This window comes from Pelophylax lessonae, assembly GCF_965119305.1.
Source record: "Pelophylax lessonae genome assembly, chromosome: 2".
Taxonomy (NCBI): Eukaryota; Metazoa; Chordata; class Amphibia; order Anura; family Ranidae; genus Pelophylax; species Pelophylax lessonae.
Window position 1 is genome coordinate 723,426,070 of NC_138769.1, and position 25,610 is coordinate 723,451,679.

The 25,610-nt window shown below is 49.0% G+C and overlaps 1 protein-coding gene across 2 annotated transcripts in view; it reads left to right on the plus strand.

The window, feature by feature from the left end:
- POLD3 (DNA polymerase delta 3, accessory subunit) overlaps window positions 1–25,610 on the plus strand; it is a 70,401-nt gene that overhangs the window by 12,722 nt on the left and 32,069 nt on the right. For both annotated transcript variants that reach the window (XM_082247313.1, XM_082247314.1), the window contains exon 7: window positions 13,648–13,720. In XM_082247313.1, coding sequence (XP_082103439.1) covers window positions 13,648–13,720 — 73 coding nt within the window. The remainder of the gene's footprint in view (window positions 1–13,647; window positions 13,721–25,610) is intronic.

A 25,610-nucleotide genomic window follows, 5' to 3' on the forward strand; every position in this document is an offset into this window, starting at 1 on the left:
CATTCCGTAAGACGGATTCACTTTTTGTGATCACGGATGGCCCCAGAAAGGGTTTGCCTGCATCTGCCGCGACCATTGCCATGGATTAGACAAACGGTGGTACAGGCTTATTCTATTAAGGGTCAGAGTCCTCCGTTCCCTGTTAGGGCGCACTCCACTCGAGCGCTCAGTACTTCCTGGGCCTTTCGCCATCAGGCGTCAGTGGTCCAGGTATGTAAGGCGGCCACCTGGTCGTCGGTACATACCTTTACTAAATTCTATAAAATTGATGTGACGGCATCGGCGGATGCCTCATTTGGCCGCAAGGTTTTGCAGGCCGTAATTTGAGGAGACCGGTGGTCTACCTCGAGGGTTTTTTTCTGTTTGAAAAAAAAAAAAAAAAAAAATTGTTTTCTCTTTTTTTGGTTGAGTCTCATCATTAAGGATGAGCATTGTAAACTTCTAGTTGGCACCGGTTGGGCCTTCTAGATTGGGATTGATTTCCATTTTCCCACCCCTCAGTTGTGATACTGCTCTGGGACGTCCCGAAGGTGGTGTATCACCGAGGACTACGTCTGTCGATGAGCGCTAGAGAAAAATGGATTTTTGTAAAATCTTACCGTAAAATCCTTTTCTCTTAGCTCATCGACAGACGTAGTCCCCGCCCCTCTGTTTTGGAGTTGGGTTGGGTTAAATTCTCTAAGCACTGCTTTTTCACATAACTGATTTGCTGAGGCAGAGAGAGAGAGGATATACCCTCTGGGACTGCCCCTAGGGTGTGGCCAGAGCTTTTTAATTTCCTGTCTAGTCCTGCTCCTGCGGAGGTAACATAACCCGAAGGTGGTGTATCACCGAGGACTACGTCTGTCGATGAGCTAAGAGAAAAGGATTTTACGGTAAGATTTTACAAAAATCCATTTTTTTTTGTCCAGTTTGACTCCCTCCTCCTCAGTGCGAATCGCAAATTATTATAATTGTTCAGGATTTATATAGCGCCAACAGTTTGCGCAGGGAAAACAATACGGTTATAATACAATTCAATACAGGAGGAATCAGAGGGCCCTGCTCTTTAGAGCTTACAATCTAGAAGGGAGGATCAAGTGAAACAAAAGGCAATAACCGAGTGGGATGGGCTGATGGAGAAAATGGAAGTACTGTTGTTAGGTGTGGGTAGGATAGGCTTCTTTGAAGAGGAGGGTTTTCACGGATAGGTAGGATAGGCTTCTTTGAAGAGGAGGGTTTTCACGGATGGGTAGGATAGGCTTCTTTTGAAGAGGAGGGTTTTCACGGATGGGTAGGATAGGCTTCTTTGAAGAGGAGGGTTTTCACGGATGGGTAGGATAGGCTTCTTTGAAGAGGAGGGTTTTCACTGATGGGTAGGATAGGCTTCTTTGAAGAGGAGGGTTTTCACGGATGGGTAGGATAGGCTTCTTTGAAGAGGAGAGTTTTCACGGATGGGTAGGATAGGCTTCTTTGAAGAGGAGAGTTTTCACGGATGGGTAGGATAGGCTTCTTTGAAGAGGAGGGTTTTCACTGATGGGTAGGATAGGCTTCTTTGAAGAGGGTTTTCAGGGATCGTTTAAAACAGGCATGTCCAACCTGCGGCCCGGAACTGCAGGCAATGCGGCCCACTGCCCCCTGACAATTTTTTTTTTTGTTGCTGGGGAGGAAGGAAGTCGGGTCGGGAGCATGGCCACAGCAGCTTCCAACTAACTGTAGGCAGAGGCTGCTTTGGAGGGAAGGGGGGGGGGGGGGGCGAGCATGTGCAGTGTTTCTGACTCCTACCACCGTTAACACTTCAAATTACTGAATACATGGTGGTTAGAGTGTTCCTTTATTATCTCTCAGAAGAAGTAAACCTCTGTATACTGATTCCATTTCATTTGATCATCCTCTGGTTGTGCTAAGTTAGTGCGGGGGGGCGCGGCGACATTTTATTACTTATATACCTTAACTATTATATATTTTATATGCGGCCCGAGAAAATTTCTCTACACTCATGTGGCCCAGAGAAGCCAAAAGTTTGGACACCCATGGTCTAAAAGCTAATAGAGTAGGAGATAATCGGACAGATTGGGGTAAGGAGTTCCATAGGATTGGAGAGGCTCTGGAAAAGTCCTGGAGGTGACGAGGGGGCTAGAGAGCAGGAGGTTTTGAGAGGAACGAAGAGAGCGATTACGTTGGTATTTTGAGACTAGGCTAGTGATGTAGTTAGGGGCTAAGCTGGGGATGGCTTTGTAAGATATTGTTAGTATTTTGAATTTAATTAGTTGGGTGAGCGGAAGCCAGTGGAGGGATCGGCAGGGAGGAGCAGAGGACACTGAGCGATTGGTAAGGTGGATGAGTCTGGCAGCAGCATTCATGATGGATTGAAGGGGGGGGGGAGCCTATGTTGAGGTAAGCCAATGAGGAGGGAGTTGCAGTAGTCAAGGCGTGATATGACCAGGGAGTGAACTAGGAGTTTTGTTGTGTCATTGGTTAGAAAAGGGCGTATTTAGTATATTTGGAGATGTTGAGGAGGTAAGATTTGGACAGCGATTGGACGTGGGGCTTGCAGGAGAGTTCAGAGTCCAGGACTAGACCTAGCGGCTTGCAGGAGAGTTCGGAGTCCAGGACTAGACCTAGCGGCTTGCAGGAGAGTTCGGAGTCCAGGACTAGACCTAGCGGCTTGCAGGAGAGTTCGGAGTCCAGGACTAGACCTAGCGGCTTGCAGGAGAGTTCGGAGTCCAGGACTAGACCTAGCGGCTTGCAGGAGAGTTCGGAGTCCAGGACTAGACCTAGCGGCTTGCAGGAGAGTTCGGAGTCCAGGACTAGACCTAGCGGCTTGCAGGAGAGTTCGGAGTCCAGGACTAGACCTAGCGGCTTGCAGGAGAGTTCGGAGTCCAGGACTAGACCTAGCGGCTTGCAGGAGAGTTCGGAGTCCAGGACTAGACCTAGCGGCTTGCAGGAGAGTTCGGAGTCCAGGACTAGACCTAGCGGCTTGCAGGAGAGTTCGGAGTCCAGGACTAGACCTAGCGGCTTGCAGGAGAGTTCAGAGTCCAGGACTAGACCTAGCGGCTTGCAGGAGAGTTCAGAGTCCAGGACTAGACCTAGCGGCTTGCAGGAGAGTTCAGAGTCCAGGACTAGACCTAGCGGCTTGCAGGAGAGTTCAGAGTCCAGGACTAGACCTAGCGGCTTGCAGGAGAGTTCAGAGTCCAGGACTAGACCTAGCGGCTTGCAGGAGAGTTCAGAGTCCAGGACTAGACCTAGGACCTTGGCATGAGGGGCTGGGCTGATAGTCGTTCCATCGATATTGGCAGAGATTGATGGTAGGTCGCGGTGTTCTCTGGTATCAGTTTGGTGGGAAGTCCCATCCAGTAAGGGATAATATGATTGTGTAGTAGCTTTGTCTCTGTTCCTTGTCTGTAAGATATGAGACAGGTCAGCGTATAACGATGTATCACTATAGAAGGACCAGGCAAGGGAGAATTTCTTTCCTTGAGAATGGCATCCATTCATCTTTGACATGGTAATAATGAATTTTAGCTATGAGGTCTCTGGGTGTATTGTCGGGAGATGTGACAATTTCTCTGTCCGGCGTTTCCGGGAGTAGGGTGGAAATCATCTGTTGCACCTCCATAGGTCCGACGCTAGCGCGGTTTGCGATATCCCGCTGAACTTTTATATTGTTCCTGCGGGATCCATCTTTAAGATCGGCCAATATAATTTCTATTGCATGCATATCATCCTCAGCCTCATTATAAGCAGTCGCCAACTCCCCCGTTTTTATATTCCGTATGGTTTACTCCATCCTCTAGTGCTGAGATATCTTCCTTTCTGAAAGAGGGCACATCCATGTGAAGGGAAGAGTAACACGTCTTTAACTACTCAGCGACCGCTGCGGCAGGCAGCCCCTCCTGCGCAAACCGACGTAACTGTAAGTCGGTCCCTTGCCTGCAGCTACTCGGCAGCGGGGACTCCGATGCACGGGGAAGGCGGCTCCGATTGCCACCGGCCACCCCGTGATCGCTCCCCCGCTGAGATAGGACGGGCTGCTGTTGTAAACACAGCTTGCCATTCTTCTCCCTGGAATGATCATGATTTAGAGGTACAGAGAAGGTTTAGGGCCAGAGTTATTGCTCTCGCTCTAACGATCACGGCGATACCTCACATGTGATTTGAACACCGTTTACATTTGTAAGTTTGACTTGCGTATGCTTTTTTTTTTTTTTTTTTTTTTTTTTTGACGCATGACTACGGAGGGATGGGGCACATTAAAAAAAAAAAAAAATATATATATATATATATATATATATATATATATATATATATATATATATATATATATATATATATATATATATATATATATATATATATAGATATATAGATATATAGAGATATATAAATTTTATTTTTACTCTTTCCCTTTTACATTTTGTTTCTGATCACTTTTTTATTGCTGTCACAAGGAATGTAAACATCCCTTTTGACAGTAATAGGCAGTGACAGGTACTCTTTATGGAGGGATCGGGGGTCTAAAAGACCCCAAACCCCTCCTCTGCACTTAACCACTTGCCGACCGCCACAAGTACATATATTGCAGCGGTCAGTCCCGTGCAGGCAAAGTAACATAGGGGTACATCACTCGCCTGCGAGCCAATAGGGGGCGAACGCGCGCCGCCAGGGGCGCGCTTCCGCCCCCGCTCGTTCACTGTGATGCCCGCGCGTGTGACCAGTGGACCCGATGTCCGCTGGCCACTCGCGATCTCCTGCTGGAGAGGGAGAAAGGCAGGCGGCTGATGTAAACACAGCCGCCTGTCATTCTCCCCTGTGTAAATGCAGAGATCATACGGTCCTGCTATCTAGGACCGTAGATCTCTGTAGTTACACAAACAGCCACATCCAATCACAGTTAGAATCACGCCCCTAGGGACACATTTAACCCCTCCTTCTCCAATAAAGTTAACCCCTTCCCTGCCAGTGTCATTTTTACAGTAACAGTGCATATGTATAGCACTGATTACTGTAGTAATGTCACTGGTAACCCCAAAAGTGTCAGTCAAGGGTCCGATCTGTCCGCCACAATGTCACAGTCCCGCAAAAAATATCACAGATCGCCGCCATTACTCGTTAAAAAAAAAAAAAAAAAAAACAATAAATGACAAAAATCTTTCCCTTTGTTAGTAAACGCAATAACTTTTGCGCAAACCAATCAAAATACGCTTATTGCAAATTTTTTTTTTTTTTTTTACCAAACATGTAGCAGAAAACCAATTGGCCTAAAATGTTAAATTTTGATTTTGACATTTTTTTGGGGGGGAATTTCATATAAAAAATTTGAAAAATATTGTTATTTTTGCAAAATTGTCGCTCTTTTTTTGTTTATAGCGCATGATCAAAAAATCACACAGGTGATCAAATACCACCAAAAGAAAAAAAGGACGTCAAATTCGTTTAGGTACAGCGTCGCACGACCGCGCAATTGTCCGTTAAAGTCACGCAGTGCCGAATCGCAAAATAGGGCCTGGTCAGGAAGGGGGTAAATTCTTCCGGGGCTTAAGTGGTTAACAACTTCAAGACCGGGCCTATTGGTTGACAAGTTAAAATACGTTTTTGCTAGAAAATTACTTGGTACCCCCAAACATTATATATTTTTTAGCAGAGACCCTAGAGAATAAAATGGCGGTCGGTGCAATATTTTATGTCAAACTCTATTTGCGCAGCGGTCTTTCAGCACAATTTTTTGGGGAAAATATACTTTTCAATGAATTAAAAAAAACTAAACAGTAAAGTTATCCCAATTTTTTTTTTTTGTGTATTGTGAACGATGTTATGCTGAGTAAGTAGATACCTCTAACATGTCATGCTTTAAAATTGCGCACTCTGGTGGAATGGTGACAAAACTACGATACTTAAAAAATTTCCATAGGTAACGCTTTAAACCTTTTAAAAGTTACCAGTTTAGAGTTACAGAGGAGGTCTAGGGCTAGAATTATTGCTCTCGCTCTAACGATCATGGCGACGCCTCACATGTGATTTGAACACTGTTTACATTTGCAGGTGCGATTTGCGTATGCTTTTTTTCTTTGGCGCATGACTACGGAGCGATGGGGCACTTTTTTTTTTTTTTTTTTTACTTATTCATTTTATTTTTACTCTTTCCCTTTTGCATTTTGTAAACATTCCTTTTGATAGTAATAGGCAGTGACAGGTATTCTTTATGGAGGGATCGTGGGTCTAAAAGACACCAGACCCCTCCTCTGCACTTAAAGTATTCAAAACGCCAAGATTGGCTTTTTTGAATACTGTCTTTCTCTTACATCCTCCGACAGTCGCCGCCCACTCACAAGTCTTCACCAATGGGTATTGACCTTTGCTCCGCAGGAGTAGCTAGGCAACAAGAATTGTTAATAAAAGCTTTCAGCATAGACACACCCCTAGGGGCTGTCCCCTCAGTCAATACCTCCCTGCACCAGCATTCCCAACTCAGTTTGATCTTGCCTAGCTTAGGAGTAGCAGGCTTTCCTGTGCTGGGGCTTCAGTCTCAGCCTTCTACCCTTTTTTGATTTTATTTCAAAGTATTTTTCTTTTCTTTACTAGCTGTTATTTTGTCAGCTTTAGTTTAGGGTTCTTCGGATGAAGATGTTCATGCGGAGCTGGGTCTCGGACTGGCCGCCCTGGATCTCAGGGCTGAGTGCCAGATGGATCCCCAGCCTGCCATCGAGCGTTCAGCTTAGGTTTGCCCTGGCACATTGAACGACCCATCCCTGTTCGCTGCAGGGATGCTGCCTTGTGAGGTGGCTACCTCACTGGACGCCATGCTGCGGTCTATGGCTGCGGTCCACAAGCGTCCTGGCTGCGGCACTCCCTGTCTGCCTTGATAGCGGTTTGCCGCTGGAGACGGCTCCCCACGCCATCTGGTACGGTAAGCACCTTCTGTGTGAGGACCTTCTGTGTGGGTGTCAGTCTGTGGCTGTGTAGAACCCCCCATGTCTGTGTAAATGCGGGCTCCCTCTCAGATCCCTGTATGGCTGCATTGCCTGTGAGCTGCGAGGGGGGGGGGGGGGGGCCATCCTGCTCTGCTGTGAGTTATGCTCTGGGTGCAGATTTAGGTACAGGAATGTGTTGTGCGGCGGCCGCTGCTGCGATCCGCCAATTTTTTTGCATGTATGCTGTGGCCGGCCCTGTCCCTGTACAGCGCCGTGTTTTGGCGCCATTCGCCGCCATTTTTGCGGGCCACGCTCGTTCGAGCACATGTCGGCGCCATTTTCCTGTAGCCTCATCCCTCAGCCGAGCGGCCATGTTTGCGGAGCCTCATAGGCTATATCAGTCAGCCAGCTATTGCATCACTTCCTCTTTCTCTGGGAACAGCGATCGGTGGCAGCAGCCTGTTGTGCTCTCTCCAGGTTTTTACCTTCTTTGTCCTGTCATTCCTTGCTCAGTGTTCTCTATCCCTGCGGGATCGGTGCATACAGTAGTGTACGGTGGGCTGCGCTCGCCGTGGTGTTAAAGGGCCAGTACCTTTTTTTCCTTTTCATTGCTTGGGCATGGATTCTCAGGATAGCAAGTTTCCCCCCCGCCCTGGTGGGGGACCAGGGGGCTGCTGCACCCCCCGAGGGGGCTGATCTGGCCACGGTGGTGGTGTCCTTGGTTTCTCAGGTGCAGATGCTGATGGCTGATCGATCCGCAAAAAGGGCCAGGTTGTCAATTTCCTCTAATTCAGAGGGCGATGTGGCTGGCGTACCCTTCTCGGGGTCCCGCTCATCTTTGGACCTTATGGGGTCCTAGGGGGAGGCAGAGGTGGAGGGGGTTGATGTTTCTCCCCCTGGCTTGCCTGAAGAGCTTGCACTCATGAATGAGCTGATTGCCTCCATTAAAGACACCTTGCACCTAGAGGATGAGCCTACTCCTCCTGCTAGGGTGTCCTCTTTTGGAACGCAGAGAACTCGAAAATCGGCGCAGGTTTTTCCCTGCCCTGCGGAATTTCATCATACTGTTAACGAGCAGTGGCGCAATTTAAAGAAGCCCTTTACTGTGCCAAGTAAGTTTAAACTGCTTTATCCGTTTGCGCCCTCCACCGACGAGCGTTGGTGTGTGGCGCCTCAGGTGGATCACGCGGTGGCCATTTTGAACAAGGCTACTGCGGTTCCTTCTGAGGATACCCCGGTTTTCCGGGATCCCACGGACAGGAGATTGGAGTCTCTTGCCCGTCATGCCTATATGGTTGCTGGTTCTATGCTGAAGCCTATTTTTGCTTCCATTATGGCGGCACAGGCTGTTGCAGATTGGACGAAGATGCTCAGGCGCACCCTGGTGGCTGATTCGGCCCCCGCCTACCACGTTGGCTATGGTGGATCAGATCCATCAGGGTGTCATGTACTTGTGTGATGTGGACTTGAATTTAGCTCCCTTGGCTGCGCGCCTGTCCAGCGTGGCAATACTGAACCGTCGTCTGAAATGGCTGAAAAGTTGGTCGGTCGACCAATCTTCTCGCAAGACACTGGCGGATTTTCCCTACGCGGGATCTCGCCTTTTTGGCGAGGCTTTGGATACTCTGATTAAGGGAGTTACGGGGGGCAAGAGTACTCTCTTACCCCAGTCTCACAAGCATAAGTCCTTCCGTGGTAAACGGAATTCCTCGTTTAGGCCCTCTCAGGGGTCCTTTCGTGCCTTTAGGTCGCAATCCAAGGGCAAGCCCTTCAAAGGCCAAGGCTCCCAGAAGAAGCCGTGGGCAGGTAAGCAGAAGTCCGGCCAGTCCAGTTCGACTTCACATACCACTTCCGCCTGAAGGGGCGCCCTCACCCGTTTCTGGGGTGGGGGGACGTCTGCGCGGTTTCCTACAACCTTGGCTGACCCACATTCGGGACAGATGGGTTCAGGAAATCGTTCGATCTGGTTACAAGATCGAATTTCTCTCTCGGCCGGCGGGCAGATTTTTTCCCTCAAATCTTCAGCTGTCTCCGGAGCGCTTGCAGGATCTGCACCTGGCGGTGCGGGCCCAAGGGGTGGTTGTTCCGGTGCCTCATCAGGACAGATTTCGGGGGTTTTACTCCAATCTGTTCACTGTGCCCAGAAAGGAGGGCAAGGTGCGTCCGATTCTGGACTTGAAAGCTCTGAACCGCTTTGTGCGGGTTCGCAAGTTCCGCATGGAATCCCTGCGCTCAGTGGTGGCTGCCCTGAGTCCGGGGGAATTCATGGCCTCCATCGATCTGAAGGATGCGTACCTACACATCCCCATTTTCGAGGGTCACCAGAGGTACCTTCGATTCGCCATTGCGGAGGATCACTACCAATTCGTGGCGTTGCCTTTCGGTCTTGCTTTGGCTCCGCGGGTTTTTACCAAGGTGCTGGCACCGGTTCTGGCCCTGTTACGAGCACAGGGCATTGCTGTCTTGGGGTATCTGGACGATATCCTGATACGGTCAAACGCCAGTCAGTGCCTGATGACCGACCTGTCCACCACGATGCGGACACTGCAGGAGTTCGGTTGGACCATAAACATTCCGAAGTCGACTCTGTCCTTCAGTTCGTCTTCCCTACCTGGGAATGATTCTGGACTCTGTCCAGGCGAGGGTCTTCCTACCGGAAGACAAGCTTCGGACACTTCAGGACGAGGTCAGGTCCCTCAGGGACAACCGGCACTCGTCTCTCCGGACATGCATGAGATGCCTAGGTTTAATGGTCTCGGCTTTCGAGGCGATCCCCTTTGCCCAGTTTCACACGCGGGGTCTCCAAGCGGAGATTCTTGCCGAGTGGGATGGGCAGGCGGCCGCAATCCCTGGATCTGCGGATCTCGTTGAGCCAAAGCACCAGAAGGGATCTTCTGTGGTGGCTCCAGTCCCCGGCAGTGTCTTTTCGTCCATTATTGTGGACGGTGATCACCACGGATGCCAGCCTGTCGGGCTGGGGTGGTGTTCTGGGCATTCTGTCCGACCAGGGAACTTGGTCGGAGGAGGAGTCCTCCCTTCCGATCAACATTCTGGAATTGAGGGCGATGAAGCTTTGCCTTCTGCGATGGACGGACCGGCTTCGGGGCTGTCCAGTTTGGGTTCAGACGGACAATGCCACCGCGGTAGCCTATATCGACCATCAAGGGGGCACCAGGAGTGCCCGGGCTGCTCAGGAAGTGGCCGACATTCTGTCTTGGGCCGAGACGCACTTCCCGGCGATAACGGCAGTTCACGTACCGGGGGTGGAGAACTGGCAGGCGGACTATCTGAGTCGCCAGACCCTGGACCAGGGGGAATGGTCCCTTCACCCGGATGTCTTCCAGATGTTGTGCTCGAAGTGGGGTTCTCCAGATGTGGAAAGGTTCGTGGCAAGAACGCGCGATCCTCGGGCGGACGCCTCGGACGCGTTAGTGGCGCCCTGGCATCAGTATTGTCTGATGTAGAGTGCGCCTTCACAGGGAAGGGAGGACCCTTCCCCTTCAAGGCATAGGCTTGCTCAATGGTCTGTCTGATCCATTTGGCGATGGTCGCAGCCGACGACCATCGGGATGCCTTTCCCCCGATTCAACTACTGTCCAGGCTGCTTCGCAGATTAGCCTCGGAACAGCATGCGGTGATTCTGGTGGCACCGGACTGGCCTCGCCAGTCTTGGTACGCAGACCTCGTAAATCTGGCAGTCGACGCTCCGTGGCGCCTGCTGCTTCGGGAAGACCTTCTGTCTCAAGGGCCGATATTCCATCCTGCTTTACAGTCGCTGGCTTTAACGGCCTGGCTGTTGAAAGCCAGGTCCTGAAGGATAGGGGTCTCTCCCCTGAGGTCATTCCCACTTTGATCAAGGCTAGAAAAGCCTCTTCAGGAAAAATCTACTACCGTACTTGGAAAGCATACTTTGCCTGGTGTGAGTCCAGGGGGTATTCCCCTCGCTCATACTCGGTGTCAAGAGTGTTGGCTTTCCTCCAAACTGGAGTGGATCAGCGTTTGGCGTTGGCCACGATTAAGGGTCAGATTTCTGCGCTGGCTGTTCTTTCAACGCCCTGTGGCGTCTAACTCTTTGGTTGGCACCTTTGTTCAAGGGGTGCGACATTTGGTCCCTCCTAGGAGGGAACCTTGGCCTCCATGGGACTTGAACTTAGTTCTGTCCGTGTTACAACAGGCTCCCTTTGAAAAGATCAGGGAGATCTCGTTGTCTCTGTTGTCCAAAAAGGTTGCCTTTTTGGTGGCGATCACTTTGGCTCGCAGGGTGTCGGAGCTTGCGGCTTTGTCCTGCAGCTCTCCCTACCTTTTGATTCACAAGGATAAGGTGGTCTTGCGACCTAACCCATCCTTTCTTCCGAAAAGGATCTCAGTTTCACATTAATGAAGACATTGTCTTGCCTTCGCTCTGCGGGAAGCCTAAGCATCCGAAGGAGGTTGCCTTGCATTCTTTGGATGTTGTTCGGGCTATCAGGGTTTACCTGTCGTCCACTAAATCCTTTCGCAAGTCGGATTCCCTCTTTGTCCTTCCTGAGGGACCTCGGAAGGGCATGGCGGCGTCGGCTGCGACCATCGCCAAATGGATCAGACAGACCATTGAGCAAGCCTATGCCTTGAAGGGGAAGGTTCCTCCCTTCCCTGTGAAGGCGCACTCTACCAGATCTTTGAGTACGTCTTGGGCTTACCGTCATCAGGCTTCTGTGGCCCAGGTGTGTAAGGCAGCGACTTGGTCGTCCGTTCACACCTTCTCAAAATTTTATAAGGTGGACGTTCAGGCATCGGCCGATGCCTCCTTTGGCCGTAAAGTTCTCAGTGCGGCAGTTTCTTAGGGACCCTTGTTTTTTTTGGGCCCTTGGTTATTGGGGTGTTTTACCCTTGGGTTACTTGTTTTCCTGGGTTGTTGCTCCTGTTGAGCACGTTTTTCCTGTTGCCCAGTTGGTTCTCTTACTATGGTAAGGTTCCTTTCTCTGTGGGTACTGCGTTGCCTTTTCTACGGTTGCGTCTCCCACCCCTCATGTCTACACTGCTTTGGGACATCCCATTGGTGAAGACTTGTGAGTGGGTGGCGACTGTCGGAGGACGTAAGAGAAAACGGAATTTTTGTAAAATCTTACCGTAAAATTCCTTTCTCTGAGTCCTCCGACAGTCGCCGCCCCCCGCCCCTCTTTTGGGGTTTTTGTGTACTCCTACTTCTATGCTACCAAACTGAGTTGGGAATGCTGGTGCAGGGAGGTATTGACTGAGGGGACAGCCCCTAGGGTGTGTCTATGTTAAAAGCTTTGTATTAACAATTCTTGTTGCCTAGCTACTCCTGCGGAGCAAAGGTCAATACCAATTGGTGAAGACTTGTGAGTGGGCGGCGACTGTCGGAGGACTCAGAGAAAGGAATTTTACGGTAAGATTTTACAAAAATTCAGTTTTTTTTTTTTTTTAAGTCTGCGCCGTTGTCTGTTATTACTAGAAAGCCGACCGCCGGCTCTAAAAAATGGTACCGGGTGATGCCTCTAGCTGCAGGCATCTCCCCGGTGCAACCACTTCTTCAAAATGAGGTACAGATTTTGCGGGAAGTGGTTAAGTACCTAGAGCACAGGTGTCAAACACAAGGCCCGCGGGCCAAATCAGGCCCTCAAGGCCATTTCACGTGGCCCTTGCACCTATCCTGCAGCTGCAGGAGAGCTCCAGTCCTCCTCCAGACCCTGTACTTTTTGCTTTTCAGCAATGCCTACAGCTTCTTCCCAAGATAAGGGGGTGCACGGTGATGTAAGGGAGGGTGGAGGACTCAGTTTCTGAGGCTCTTGACGTCTTATGTAAGGGTAGGGGATGCTCTGGACATCTGGTCTTACCGGCCCTTTTGAGGGCAACTATAATGCTGATGCGGTCCGCGATTAAATTGAGGTTGACACCCCTGACCTAGAGTGATCAACAGCGCCTTGGTAGTTGATTGAGAACTACAAGCTGACAGCTGTAAAGGCTGTTGGTACTTGTAGTTTTCCATTTACAGAACTCTGTGAATGAATCACGTGGATGGGGGCCCCCCAAGGTTGCGTCTTTTTTAATTTGTGACGAGTGCAGGACTAACCCTGATTACAGGCGAACTTATCCTTTAAGGCAGGGGTCTTCAACTCCGGTCCTCGGGGTACACTAACAGACCAGGTTTGCAAGATAACTAAATTACATCACAGGTGATCTCATTTGCTGCTCAGTGATTGCAGTATTCTAGCCTGCATCTCCCCAAGGTAATACTTAAAATCTGGCCTGTTAGTGGGCCCTGAGGACCGGAGTTGAGGACCACTGCTTTAAGGGGGTATAAAGATAGGAGCTGATGTGGTTACAGTAAACCAGTACAGACAAGAATGGCTGTTGCCCAGCTGCCACTGACCCCAATACATCCATGGTGATGGATTGACGTCATAGAGGTGCTCTAGTTTCTAAACGATTTTAGTTTTCCATGGAATACAGAACACTTCATTCGTGGGGATGAGGAGAGTGGGGGGGGCTTGTGGTCCTAACACTTCTTGTCCTAGGATGACAACGCTAATACTTCATAGGTGCAGTGAGTGGGTGTTGTCACACTAGGACAGGATGGTGTTACTGGTAGGATCACCAGAGAAAATAAAGCAAAACGAATGCAGTTTACACCTCTGAGGACTAGTAAGGCAATGTATTGAGTTTTCTTCTTGGGTTTGGATGACGGTTACAGTTGCCCTGTAGCTTTTTCTGTAGGTGTAACCTTTATATTCTTCCTCACTTTTGTTTTCTCCAGGCTCCAGAAACGAGCAGCAAATCCTCCACCAAGTCCAGATCTATGGACAACTTCTTTGGCAAAGCATCACTAAGTAAGTAATCCCTTATTGAGTTTGTGTTTGAAGCTGAACTTCAGCAGAAATGTGGCGGTGCGCAGTTCCAGAACTGAATGTACTGTAATAGGGTGCTTGGCACCCCAAAATACCTCCTAGCACCCCCAAACAGCTGCCCTACAGACTCCTATATCCTCCTAAAGTTTAACCACTTGACTACTGGGCACTTTCACCCCTTTCCTGCCCAGGCTAATTTTCAGCTTTCAGCAATATCGCACTTTAACCACTTCTGGACCCGAAGATTTTCCCCCTTAACCACTTACCGCAAAGTGACGTATGGGTACGTCAGCTGACTTTGCGGGGTTATACCGGGATGATGCCTCTAGCTAGAGGCACCATCCCAGTACTGTTGTTTAGAGCCGGCGGTCGGCTTTCCGCCGGTAACGACCGATGTGACTTGGGAGCCGCTCGATCGTTACCCCGGCGAGCGGGAGGGGACGTCCTCCCACCGCCTTCCGCGGCTTTGCCCGAGTCTCCCGTCCCACCGGGAGACCCGAGCAACCAGGCGTCAAGTCCGCCGGCTGGATACAGTCCCGATCTAAGCCGGAAGCGGCTTCGATCGGGTCTCCGATGACGTAACCCGGAGGCAGCGGGTTACACTGCTGCTAAAGGCGGAAGATTAAAAAAACGGCTGTATTCAAAAATGCAGTTTTTGGCGTTTTGAATACATGGAAGTGTAGTGGAGGGGTTTGGGGTCTTTTAGACCCTCGATCTCTCCATAAAGAGTACCTGTCACTGCCTATTACTGTCACAAGGGATGTTTACATTGCTTGTGACAGCAATAAAAGTGATCAGATTTTTATTTTATTTTTTTTTTAAACCTGTGTTAAAGTTAAAAAAAAAAATGTTTTGCCACCCCCGTCGCCGTGAGCTTGCGCACAAAAGAAAACGTATATCGAAGTAGAGCCGCAAATTAAATCACTGTTCAAACCACACATGTGAGGTAACGCCGCGATCGCCAGAGCGTGAGCAATAATTAAAAAAAAAAAAAAAAAGAACTACACTCTAACTCTAAGCTGGTAACCGCTAAAAAAATTTAAAGCGTCGCCTATTGAGATTTCTATTGACCGTAGTTTGTCGCCATTCCACGGGTGTGCGCAATATTACACCGTAACATTTTGGGTATTTATTTACTCGGCGTGACATCATCTTTCACAATATACAAAAAAATGGGCTAACTTTACTGTTTAGTATTTTTTAAATGCAGTAAAATGTGATTTTTCGTAATTTTTTCCCCAAAAAATTCTGCACTGCGTTACTTTAATGGACAATTGCACGGTCGTGTGTCGCTGTACCCAAATAAAATTGATGTCCTTTTTTTTTCCCCACAAATAGAGCTTTCTTTTGGTGGTATTTGATCACCTGTTTGGGTGGTCTGGCCACTTTCCTGGGATGGGGGCAGGGCGCTAACTGGCGATGGGGGCTGGGCGATCGACTGAAATTTTTTTATAATTTGTGTTATTAAATATTTAAATTTAATATATACATAATTACTGTTCATAAAAGGAAAAAAAAATATTTATAAATGATATACAATTTCAATGTGTGCAATTGATGATTAATCACTAAAGCAAATGTGAAAACAGAAGTAAAGAATTCCTTTCAAAAGTTGATAATCAAACAGTCCCAATCACCAGTGATAAATTGTAATAGATAGATAGATAGATATAATAACAGCTTGTCAGGTGCATCACCTCCACTCTCGTGACCCCCCAATGGGTGGGTGCTCACCTCACTATGTGTGACCTTGCAGTTAAGCTTGGTATATATATGTATGTATATATATATATGTGTGTGTGTGTGTGTGTGTGTGTGTGTGTGTGTGTGTGTGTGTGTGTATATGTATGTATGTGTGTATATATATATATATATATATATATATATATATATATATATATAATCCCGGTAAACCCTCACAGCAGACCCCCCCGAGGAAATAGTGGCGGCGATTTCGGCGGTGGGAGCCCCTCCTCATCCCATGGTGCTGACTCCTGGATCATTTTACTTCCTGATCGCCACACGTGTAGTGCATATTCTCCTGGGGGCTGACTCTGAAGGGGTCCTCTCCCTCTCTGCTGAGGATCGCTTGGTGGTGCTACCAGCGCGGTGGGGGTTGTCCCTTAGCAGTATTTTTACACTTTTTTTGGGGTCCCCCTGGTGACTCATGGAGTCTTTGGAGCACATTTCCCCACCTGATCCCCTCTCTGACGCTGCGGGGGCCCTTCCGGTCCCAATCATCCATCCATCCATGCACTGACGGTGGTTCTGGAGTCTCTTGTGTCCCTGGTGGAGGTGGCTTGTGGGCGACGGGCTAGCAAAAAAGCGCCCCCCGCCTTCCCCTGCCTCCTCCAATCCTGAATCTGATTTGGCTGCCCTGGACGAGGGTAACCCTGCCGGGTCAGCAACCACGCACCTGGAATCCTCTGATAGTGAGGATGATTCCTCCACATCTGCCACCTGTTGCCTTATAGGCAACACACCGCTCACAAAAAGGCCCTGGTGGATGCACTGATTGTATCTGTGTGTGAGACCCTGAAGGTGCGACAGAGGCGCAATTGCTCTTTGGCTCTCACAAGCCATCCAGAGCGGCAAAAGGGGTTTCCTTTCCCTGCGAATTTTGACAGAATTGACGCTATGAGTGGGGACGACCAAAGCATCCCTGTGGGGTCCCTAAGCGCTTTACTAGGCGTTACCCCTAGGAAGAGTCCCTTAAGAGGTGGACCCTTCGGTTTCCAGATTAAACAAGGCAACCATGATTCCGGTTGAAGAGTCCCCAGTCTTTAAGGATCCGGCTGACCGGAAGGCGGAGGCTGTTGCCCGCACTATGTACACTTTGGCTGGTTTTGCAGTGAGGCCGGTATTCATCATTGCCCTAGTGTCATCACTGTGACCTGAAGGGCGGACCAGCTGGCGGTCCAGGGGCTGCAGTATATCTGTGATGCCTCTTTTGATGCGGCTCCCCTGATGGCTCGACTCTGTTTTGTCAAGTGCTGGTCTGTGGATCAGACTTCAAAAAAGACCTTGACTAATCTTTCTTCTCAAGGAGATCGCCTTTTTGGAACTACCCTGGATGACATTGTTTAACCACTTTACCACCGGAGGATTTTGCTGTCTTACGTCTGGGCCACTTTTTGCGATTCGGCGCTGTGCGACTTTAACTGACAATTGCGCGGTCGTGCGACGCCATACCCAAACGAAATTTACGTCCTTTTTTTTTCCACAAACAGAGCTTTCTTTTGGTGGTATTTGATCACCTGTGCGCTATAAACAAAAAAAAGCGTAAATTTTGAAAAAACAACATTTTTCAAATTTTTTTAAATTTTTTTATATGAAATTCCCTCCAAAAAAATGTAAAAATCAAATTTTTTTTAACATTTTTGGCCAATTTGTTTTCTGCTACCTATGTTTGGTAAAAAAATTCACAATAAGTGTATTTTGATTGGTTTGCGCAAAAGTTATTGCATTTACTAACAAAGGGAAAGATTTCTGTCATTTTTGTTTTTTTTTTTTTTTTTGTTTTTTTTTTAACCCGTAATGGCCAGTGATCTGCGTTTTTTTTATTTTTTTTTTTTTTTTATGCGGGACTGCGACATTGCGGTGGACAGATTGGACCCTTGACGGACATTTTTGACACTTTTAGGGGTACCAGTGACATTACTGCAGTAATCGGTGCTATATATATGCACTGTTACTGTAAAAATGACACTGGCAGGGAAGGGGTTAATTTTATTGGAGAGGGAGGGGTTAATGTATGCCTGGTGCTTACTGACGTGTGGGGGGCAGGTGACTGTGTGACACAATGCTGAACCCTGCAATCTGACCCTGCCTGTCACTTGGGAGATCCGCCCGCTTGTGTTTAAACAAGCAGGCGGATCTCCACACTAGATCCCCGACGATCGGGGAAGAGCAGAGGCGATCGCCACTGCTCCTCCCCTGGCCCGACTCCCGCTGTGACTGAAAACAGCGGGAGCGAGCCTCCGGCGGCGCGCAAACGCTGCCCACAAGGGGGCAGTAGACATGGGCCTTCCTTCTCAGCTCCTAAGAAGTTTTTTCATCCCTCAGGGTCGATTGACAAGGGCTCGAAGCCTTTCAGGGCCTCTTCTGGAGGATCCAAACGAACCTGGTCTGGCAAGCCAAGATCGGGCTTCTCCAGACCCGTGAACAAGGCTCCTTCTGCATGAAGGTGCGCCCTCACCCATATCAGGGGTGGAGGGACATCTTCCCTGTTTTCCCAACCCGTGGACTTCCCGAATGCAAGACAAGTGGGTCCACAAAGTAATTTGGTCCGGCTACAAGATCGCGTTTCGCTCTTGTCCCCAGGCAAGGTTTTTCCTTCCAACTTGCGCCTGTCCCTGGACCACTTATAGGGCCTGTTTGGGGCGGTACAAGACCTGTTCCTTCAAGGGGTGATTGTCCCGGTTTCGACCTTGGAACGTTTTCAGGGTTTTTACTCAAACCTGTTCAGTTTCCCGAAAGGAAGGCAAAGTACGTCCGGTCCTGGACCTCAAGTCGCTAAACTGCTTTGTGCAGGGACAGAAGTTCAGAATGGTGGTGGCATCCGAGCGTCAGGGGGATTTCCTTGCCTCTATTGATATCAAGGATGCCTACCTTCAGATTCCAATATGTGCCAGTCACCAGCGTTTTCTCCACTTTGCTGTGGGAGAGGAGCATTATCAGTTTGTTGCGTTACCCTTTGGTCTCGCATCTGCTCCTGGGGTCTTCACAAAAGTGTTAGCCCGGGTGCTAGCTTTGCTACGCCAACGGAGGATCGAGGTACTGGCCTACTTGGACACTCTCCTTCTTCGAGCGGAGTCTCCCTTTGCTCTGGTGGGGAACCTGGAGATCCCAATATGAACTCTGCGGGAGTTCGGCTGGGTTCTGAATTTTCAGAAGTCTACTCTAGTTCCGTCCACAAAGCTGGACTGTGGGCCTGATCCTGGACTCTACTTTAGCTAGAGTGCTCCTTCCTCTGGACAAACTCCAAAAATTGCAGGTTGCAATTAGGGATGCACCGATCCGACTTTTTTGGAGCCAATACCGATATCTGGCATTGTGAAATTGCCGATACCGATACGGAACCGATCCGGAGCTCCACACAAAGCAAAGCGGCTGCAGTACAGAGCAAAGCTTCATGTGTGTGGCTCCTCCATTTACAGGCTGAGTGCATCTGATATCACTCTGCCTGTGAGCCGGACCTATACAGGAAGTAGCGGCTCCCATCCCATACTATTACTGCACCTAGTAAGGGATGGCTGAGCCGTTATTCAGCAAAAAACGGATCGACCCGTGGGACGGCTAAATCTTACCGATCTCCGATCCAGCTATTTTGTCCCGATTGGGGCAGATTTCCAATCGGAATATCTGATCGGTGCATCCCTAGTTGCAATTTGCCTCCTGCTATCCAACAAATGGTCATCTCACCTGCTTTGCTGGGCCTGATGGTGTCTACCTTCAAAGCGGTTCTGTTTGCACAGTTCCATACGAGGTCCCTGCAAAGGAAAATTCTGACCAAATGGGACAAGATTCTGCAGTCCCTGGACAATCCGATCCGGCTGAGTCGGGGCACGGAGTCCCTGATATGGTGGCTTCATTCTCCGGCGCTTCGGTTGGGAAAATCCTTCCTCCCCTTGTATTGGACAGTGGTCACTGCGGATGCCAGCCTATCTGGTTGGGAAGGCGTCCTCGGCAAGCATTCTGCTCAGGGGATCTGAATGCTGAAAGAGACCAGACTCCCGATTTTTAATGTATTGGACAGCGATCAGGCTGTCTGGATCATTGAACTGATCCTCTTCAGAGTTGTCCAGTGCACATTCAACCGGACAATGCCACGGCCGTGTCACTCACCAAGGGGGAACAAGAAGTGTCATGGGTGCTCTGGAGGTAGCCGGCATTCTAATGTGGGAAGGGCGGTTCGTTCCAGCCCTCTCCATGGTACACCTTCCCGGGGTGGAAAATTGGCAGGCGGATTACCTCAGTGGCAGGAGTTGGACCACGGAGAGTGGTCCCTTCATCCATAGGTGTTTCAGCTGTGTCTCCAGGGGGGCATTCCCAAGGTGGATCTGTTGACATCTCGGCTCAACAAAAAGGTGCAGAGGTTTGTGGCTCAGTCAAGGGATCCTCTGGTGGACACCACAGACGCGCTGGAGGCCCCGTGGGGTCAGTATCGTCTGATTTATTTCTTCCCTCCTCTCAAGCTTCTGCCCAGACTTCTACGCATGGAACCAGAAGGGATTCCGGTCATCTTAGTGGCTCTAGACTGGCCTCGACGGGCTTGATACGCCGATCTGGTGTGGCTGTTCCCAAAGTTCCTTGGCAGCTTCCTGTCCGGCAGGATCTTCTGTCCCAAGGACCGATCTTCCATCCTTCTTTACAGTCGCTGGCTTTAGCGGCTTAGCTGTTGAATGCCATGTGCTGAAGGATAGGGGTTTATCTTGAGTCGGTGATTCCTACACTGCTGAAAGCTAGGAAATCTACCTCTAAGAAGGTCTACCATTGTACGTGGAAGACGTGCGAGTCTCTTGGGGTTCTTCCTTGCTCCTTCTCGGTAGCTGGGATCTTGACCTTCCTTCAACGGGGGAGTTGAACAGAAAATGTCCTTGAGTACCATCAACGGCCAGGTGTCTGCTTTAGCGGTCTTCTTCCAATGACCTTTGGCCACACACTCCCTGGTGCGTACCTTTCTTCAGGGTGTCCGAAATTTGGTTCCTCCAGTGCGGCCTCTGTTGCCGCCTTGGGATTCTAATTTGGTGCTTTCAGCTCTACAGAAGCCTCCCTTTGAAAATATTCAGGAGATTCCCCTGCTTACGCTGCCCCTGTGTCACAGGCCAACACATCAGAAGGAAATTTCTTTGAATGCCTTGGATGTGGTCCGGGCGATTAGGGTGTACCTGGCAGTTTCGGAGTCTTTTTTTTTTAGGAAGTCAGACTTTCTATTTGTGCTTGTGGATGGGCTTCGGAAAGGGTTGTCCGCTTTCTCTGCGACCATTTCCAGATGGATCAGACAGGCGGGGGTTTCAGGTCTATTTCATCAAGTGTCAGGTTCCTTCTTTCCCTGTGAAGGCGCACTCTACTCGGGCGCTCAGTGCCTCCTAGGCTTTCCGTCATCCGGCATCAGTGATGCAGGTTTGCAAGGCGGCCACCTGGTCGTCTGTCCACATTTTCACAAAGTTCTATAAAGTGGATATGTTGGTATCTGCGGATGCTTCTTTTGGCCGCACAGTTTTGCAGGATGCGGTTTAGAGGACCTGGTCCTCTTTGTATTCTGTTTTTTCAGGTGGGCTCCAGTTTTGGTTGAGCTGTTTACCTGGTTGGCTATAGTTTATCCTTGGGAATTTATTTTTCGCTGTTCACACCTCTCAGGTTTGACACTGCTTTGGGACGTCCCAATGGTTAAGAAGATCGGGAGCTGTGACCGTCAATGAACAAAAAAGAAAATGGGATTTTTGACTTGGCGTAAAATCCATTTCTCTGATGTTAATTGACGGACACAGCATCCACCCCTCTGTGGAGTTGTAATTCTGACACTGCTTGTAACAAAACTGAGTACCTATAACAGAGGGTATATACACCCTGGGGCTGCCCAAAGTTGTAGCCAGACTTTTTTTTTTTTTTCTCAGGTCGCCTTTCAGGACAGCACCTGGAGAGAGCGCAGCTCCACCCAATCCACAGGAAACACTGCCAAATAACTCCTCCTCTTCCACCATGCCTCAGTCATTTGTGTTTCCTCCGCCATGGTGGAAGCATTGCAGGAGCTGTGTGGAAGGGCTGCGCTCTCTCCAGGGGGAGAAAAGTTATTGCCCATTTTTTGTTTGTCCGTAATGGCGACCATCCCAGCTCCCCTTCCTGGAGTTGTCAAAGGGGGTACGCTCCGGAGCCTCTCACCTTGCTCGCTCAGGGAGCTGAGACCCATCGGAGGATCCGGTCCGGGTGTCAGAGGTCTGCGCTTTCGGCTCTACAGCAGGCGGGGAGTCGTTTTAGACTTTTGAATCTCCCGCATCTTTCGGACTCTGATCCCGGGGACGCGCGACGTCCCTTCCGGTGGACGGGACTTCCGGTGGGGGCATGGCGGCTATAGCTCCGGCCGTATTACACGCAGGGGTCAGAGGCAGGTCGCAAGGTCAGCGCTTCCGGTTCACAGAGGACGCGGGAAGTGGTATTTAAATTGGGAGAGATCTACCAGTAAGCTGCACTTTCGGAAAGACATGGAAGAAAGGACTGCAGCGTCGGTGGAAGCAGGCACCGCCAGCGCCGGCCAATCTCAGGTAGGAGAGGTGCAGTGCAGTGGTGCCTCTTTTTCTATTACCATGTGAGCTTTTATTTGGGGTTTTCTCTTTGCCTCCTTTGGAGCCTGCCCTGCAGTACTGAGTAACTGTTCCTAGTCTGACAGGATATGTATGCATCTGGGAGTCTTTCTTCTCTGATCCTTTTTTGGTGTGGGTCACTGTTTCTCCCTTTCATAAAATCACTAGGTGGTGGTTTTCAATAGTGGTTATTGGGGATTCATGGTGGCTTTTTCTTTACTAGGTTAAAGCCACAGTGAAGACCAGAGCCCCAGCATCAAGGAAATGCCCTTCATGCAAAAATCCGCTCAGATTCCTGGGTGAAGCCACTTTGCAAATCTTGTATTGCTGATCTGGTGAAAGAAGAGTCTATTCAGCAGAATAGTGACTTCATCTCTTCATTCAAGGAACTTACAGACACCCTGTCCTCAGTTCGTTCCCTGTTATCCAGGACGCCACCAATTCTATCAGATTCCCAACAAACGGGTGGAACATCTTCCCAGCCATCCTTCTAAATCTGCAGTATCTAGTGACTCAGAAGATGAAGGGGAAAGTGCTCTCTGTTCCCTCAGGGATTCAGAGGAGGAAGTAAAAGAGGTGGCTAGATCTTCCAGATACAATTTTATCATTGGAAGAAGTAGCGGATTTGCTTGGGGCAATTTACACCACGTTAGAAATCGCAGAGGAAAAAGTGCAAGTTTCGATACATGACAAAATGTACCAGGGCCTGGAGCAGACAAAACGCAGGGTTTTTCCTGTTCAGAAAGTCCTTACGGAATTCATTGAGAAAGAATGGAAGGACCCGGAGAGGGCCCCTTTTTTTCTCTAAATCCCTAAAAAGGAGGTTTCCTTTTGAAGAGGATACGGCACATCTGTGGAACAAAAAGCCCAGAGTGGATGCGGCTTTTTCTCAGGTGTCTCGCCGCACGGATTTGGCTTTTGAAGACATGGGTGTTCTGAAGGACGCCATGGATAAAAGGGCAGATTCTCTCCTTAAAAAGGCTTGGGATTCCTCTACGTCCAGCCTTAAGCCGGCCATGGCCTCCACTGTGGTAGCCAGAAACCTTGAATGCTGGCTCGAACAACTCAAAGGGCATGTGGAGGCTGGGACAGCAAGGAAAGATCTCCTGGAGTCTTTTCCGCTGCTCCTAAAGGCAGTAAAATATATGGCTGATGCTTCTGCTGAATCTATTAAAATGTCCGCCAGGTCAGCAGCCCTTGTCAACTCTACCAGGAGGGCAGTCTGGTTGAAAACTTGATCGGGTGATTCAGCTTCTAAGGTGAAACTTTGTGGTTTACCTTTTGCTGGTGACTTGCTGTTTGGGCCAGAACTGGAAGCAATTCTTGACAGGACGGCGGATAAAAAGAAGGCCTTTCCGTCAAAAAAGAAATCGCCTCCTAAAAAGAGATTTCGTTCTGTTCAGCAAGCCAACAGAGGACGTGAACAAGATCAGAGATCAAGATAGGCCTCCCAAAAAGGCAAAGGGAAAGGTGGAGTCCTCTTCAGACCACCTGACCAGGCGACCAAAAGCAAGTGACAGCTGTCTTCCAGTGGGAGGAAGACTGTTATGGTTCTGAAGCAGAGTCCAGGAAGTCATCCAACTGGCGGGAGTTGAAAGCCATCCTTCTGGGTCTTTGGTCCTTTCAACAGGCAGTCAAGGGGCATCATGTGCAAGTTCTGTCGGACAACATGACAGCGGTGGCCTATATCAAAACAAGGAGGCACAAGAAGCAGGCAGCTTTCAGATCTGGCAATACAGCTACTCTCCTGGTCGGAGAAAAATCTAGCCTCCTTGACAGCTGTACATCTAAAAGGATCACAAAATCTTCTAGCAGATTTGCTGAGCAGAAGAAAGGTGTTGGAATCAGAATGGAGTCTGAACCAAGAAGTATTTACGGAAATTGTGGAAGCTTGGGTCTTCCCCAAATAGATCTGTTCGCTTGTCAACAGAACACCAAAGTCCAAAGATTCTTTTCCCTACACAGGGAGGATCAGGACTGGGGCCTGGATGCTCTAGCTCATCCCTGGGACTTCCCTTTGTCTTACGCGTTCCCTCCATTCCAGCTGATTCCGTTGGTTCTCAAAAAATTCAGGGAAGAAAAGACCAACTTAATTCTGATTACACCTTTTTGGCCAAAGAGACCTTGGTTTGCTCTCCTGCTGAATCTTGCCTCAGAACCTCCCTGGAGACTCCCGTCCAGGAGAGATCTTTTGACACAGGGGAACCTGGTGTATCCGGAACTGGACCACTTACAACTGACAGCGTGGTTTCTGAGGAAGACCTCTTAAGAGCCAGAGGCCTGTCGGAAAAAGTTATCTCTACCCTTCTTTTCAGTAGGAAGAAGGTGACCAGGGATATTTACATGAAAGTCTGGAGAAAATATAACTTCTGGTGTTCCAGCAAGAATTTGGAATTAAAGAATTTAGTTTCAGTGCTTGAGTTCCTCCATGAAGGAATGGAGAAGGGACTAGCAGCGAGCACTCTAAAAACGCAAGTAGCGGCTCTTTCAGTTTTTTTTGATAAGACTTTGTCCCAAGAGACTCTAATTATTAGATTTTTCAAGGCATTAGCCCGCAATAGGCCAATAGCCCTTAAAGTATTTCCCAAATGGGATTTGACCATTGTGTTACAAGGTCTGACAAAGTTTCCTTTTGAACCATTAAAAGGGGCTTATCTGGAGAATTTGGTATTGAAGACTATCTTTTTGATAGCAATAACCTCGGCCAGAAGGATCAGTGAGATTCAGGCCCTCTCAGTTTCAGACCCTTTTTTGACAATTTTTGCAGATCGAGTAGTCCTAAGAACGGACCCAGCCTTCATCTTTTCATAGATCACAAGAAATTGTCTTACCAACCTTCTCCTCAACTCCTAGTAATACTCGGGAAGAATCCTTTCATACCTTGGACATGAGGAGATGCTTACTTCACTTCCTTCTGGTAACTAAAGAATTTAGAAAGACAAATGCATTATTTGTCATCTTCTCAGGGTCCCGTATAGGAGAAAAAGCATCAAAGAGCACTTTAGGCAAATGGCTCAGATGAGCAATTGAACAGGCTTATGCAGCTCAAGGAGAAGAACCTCCAGAAGGCATCTTGGCGCATTCTACAAGGTCTGTGGCAACCTCATGGGCTGAAAGGGCCGGTGCTTCGCCTGAAAAGATTTGCAACGCAGCTACCTGGTCCAGCTTTTCAACCTTTATTAGACACTACAGGTTTGACTTGTTGTCAGCTCAGGATCAAGCCTTTGGCAGAAAGGTTCTGCAGGCAGTGGTCCCACTCTAAGTGTAAGTTACTCGCTTATCCTCTCCAGGTGCTGTCCTGAAAGGCGACCTGAGAAAACCTTAGTTACTTACCGGTGACGGTATTTCTAGGAGCCTTTCAGGACAGCAGCAGCTACCCCCCCTTTGGTTTTGTTTATAATATAATTTGTAAATGTTTAACCTGTGGTAGTTGTTTATGTTCTGTTTTCCAGCATGTCGGAGGCAACTCTATGACTGAGGCATGGTGGAAGAGGAAGAGTTTTTATTTGGCAGTGTTTCCTGTGGATTGGGTGGAGCTGCACTCTCTCCAGGTGCTGTGGGCACTCTGC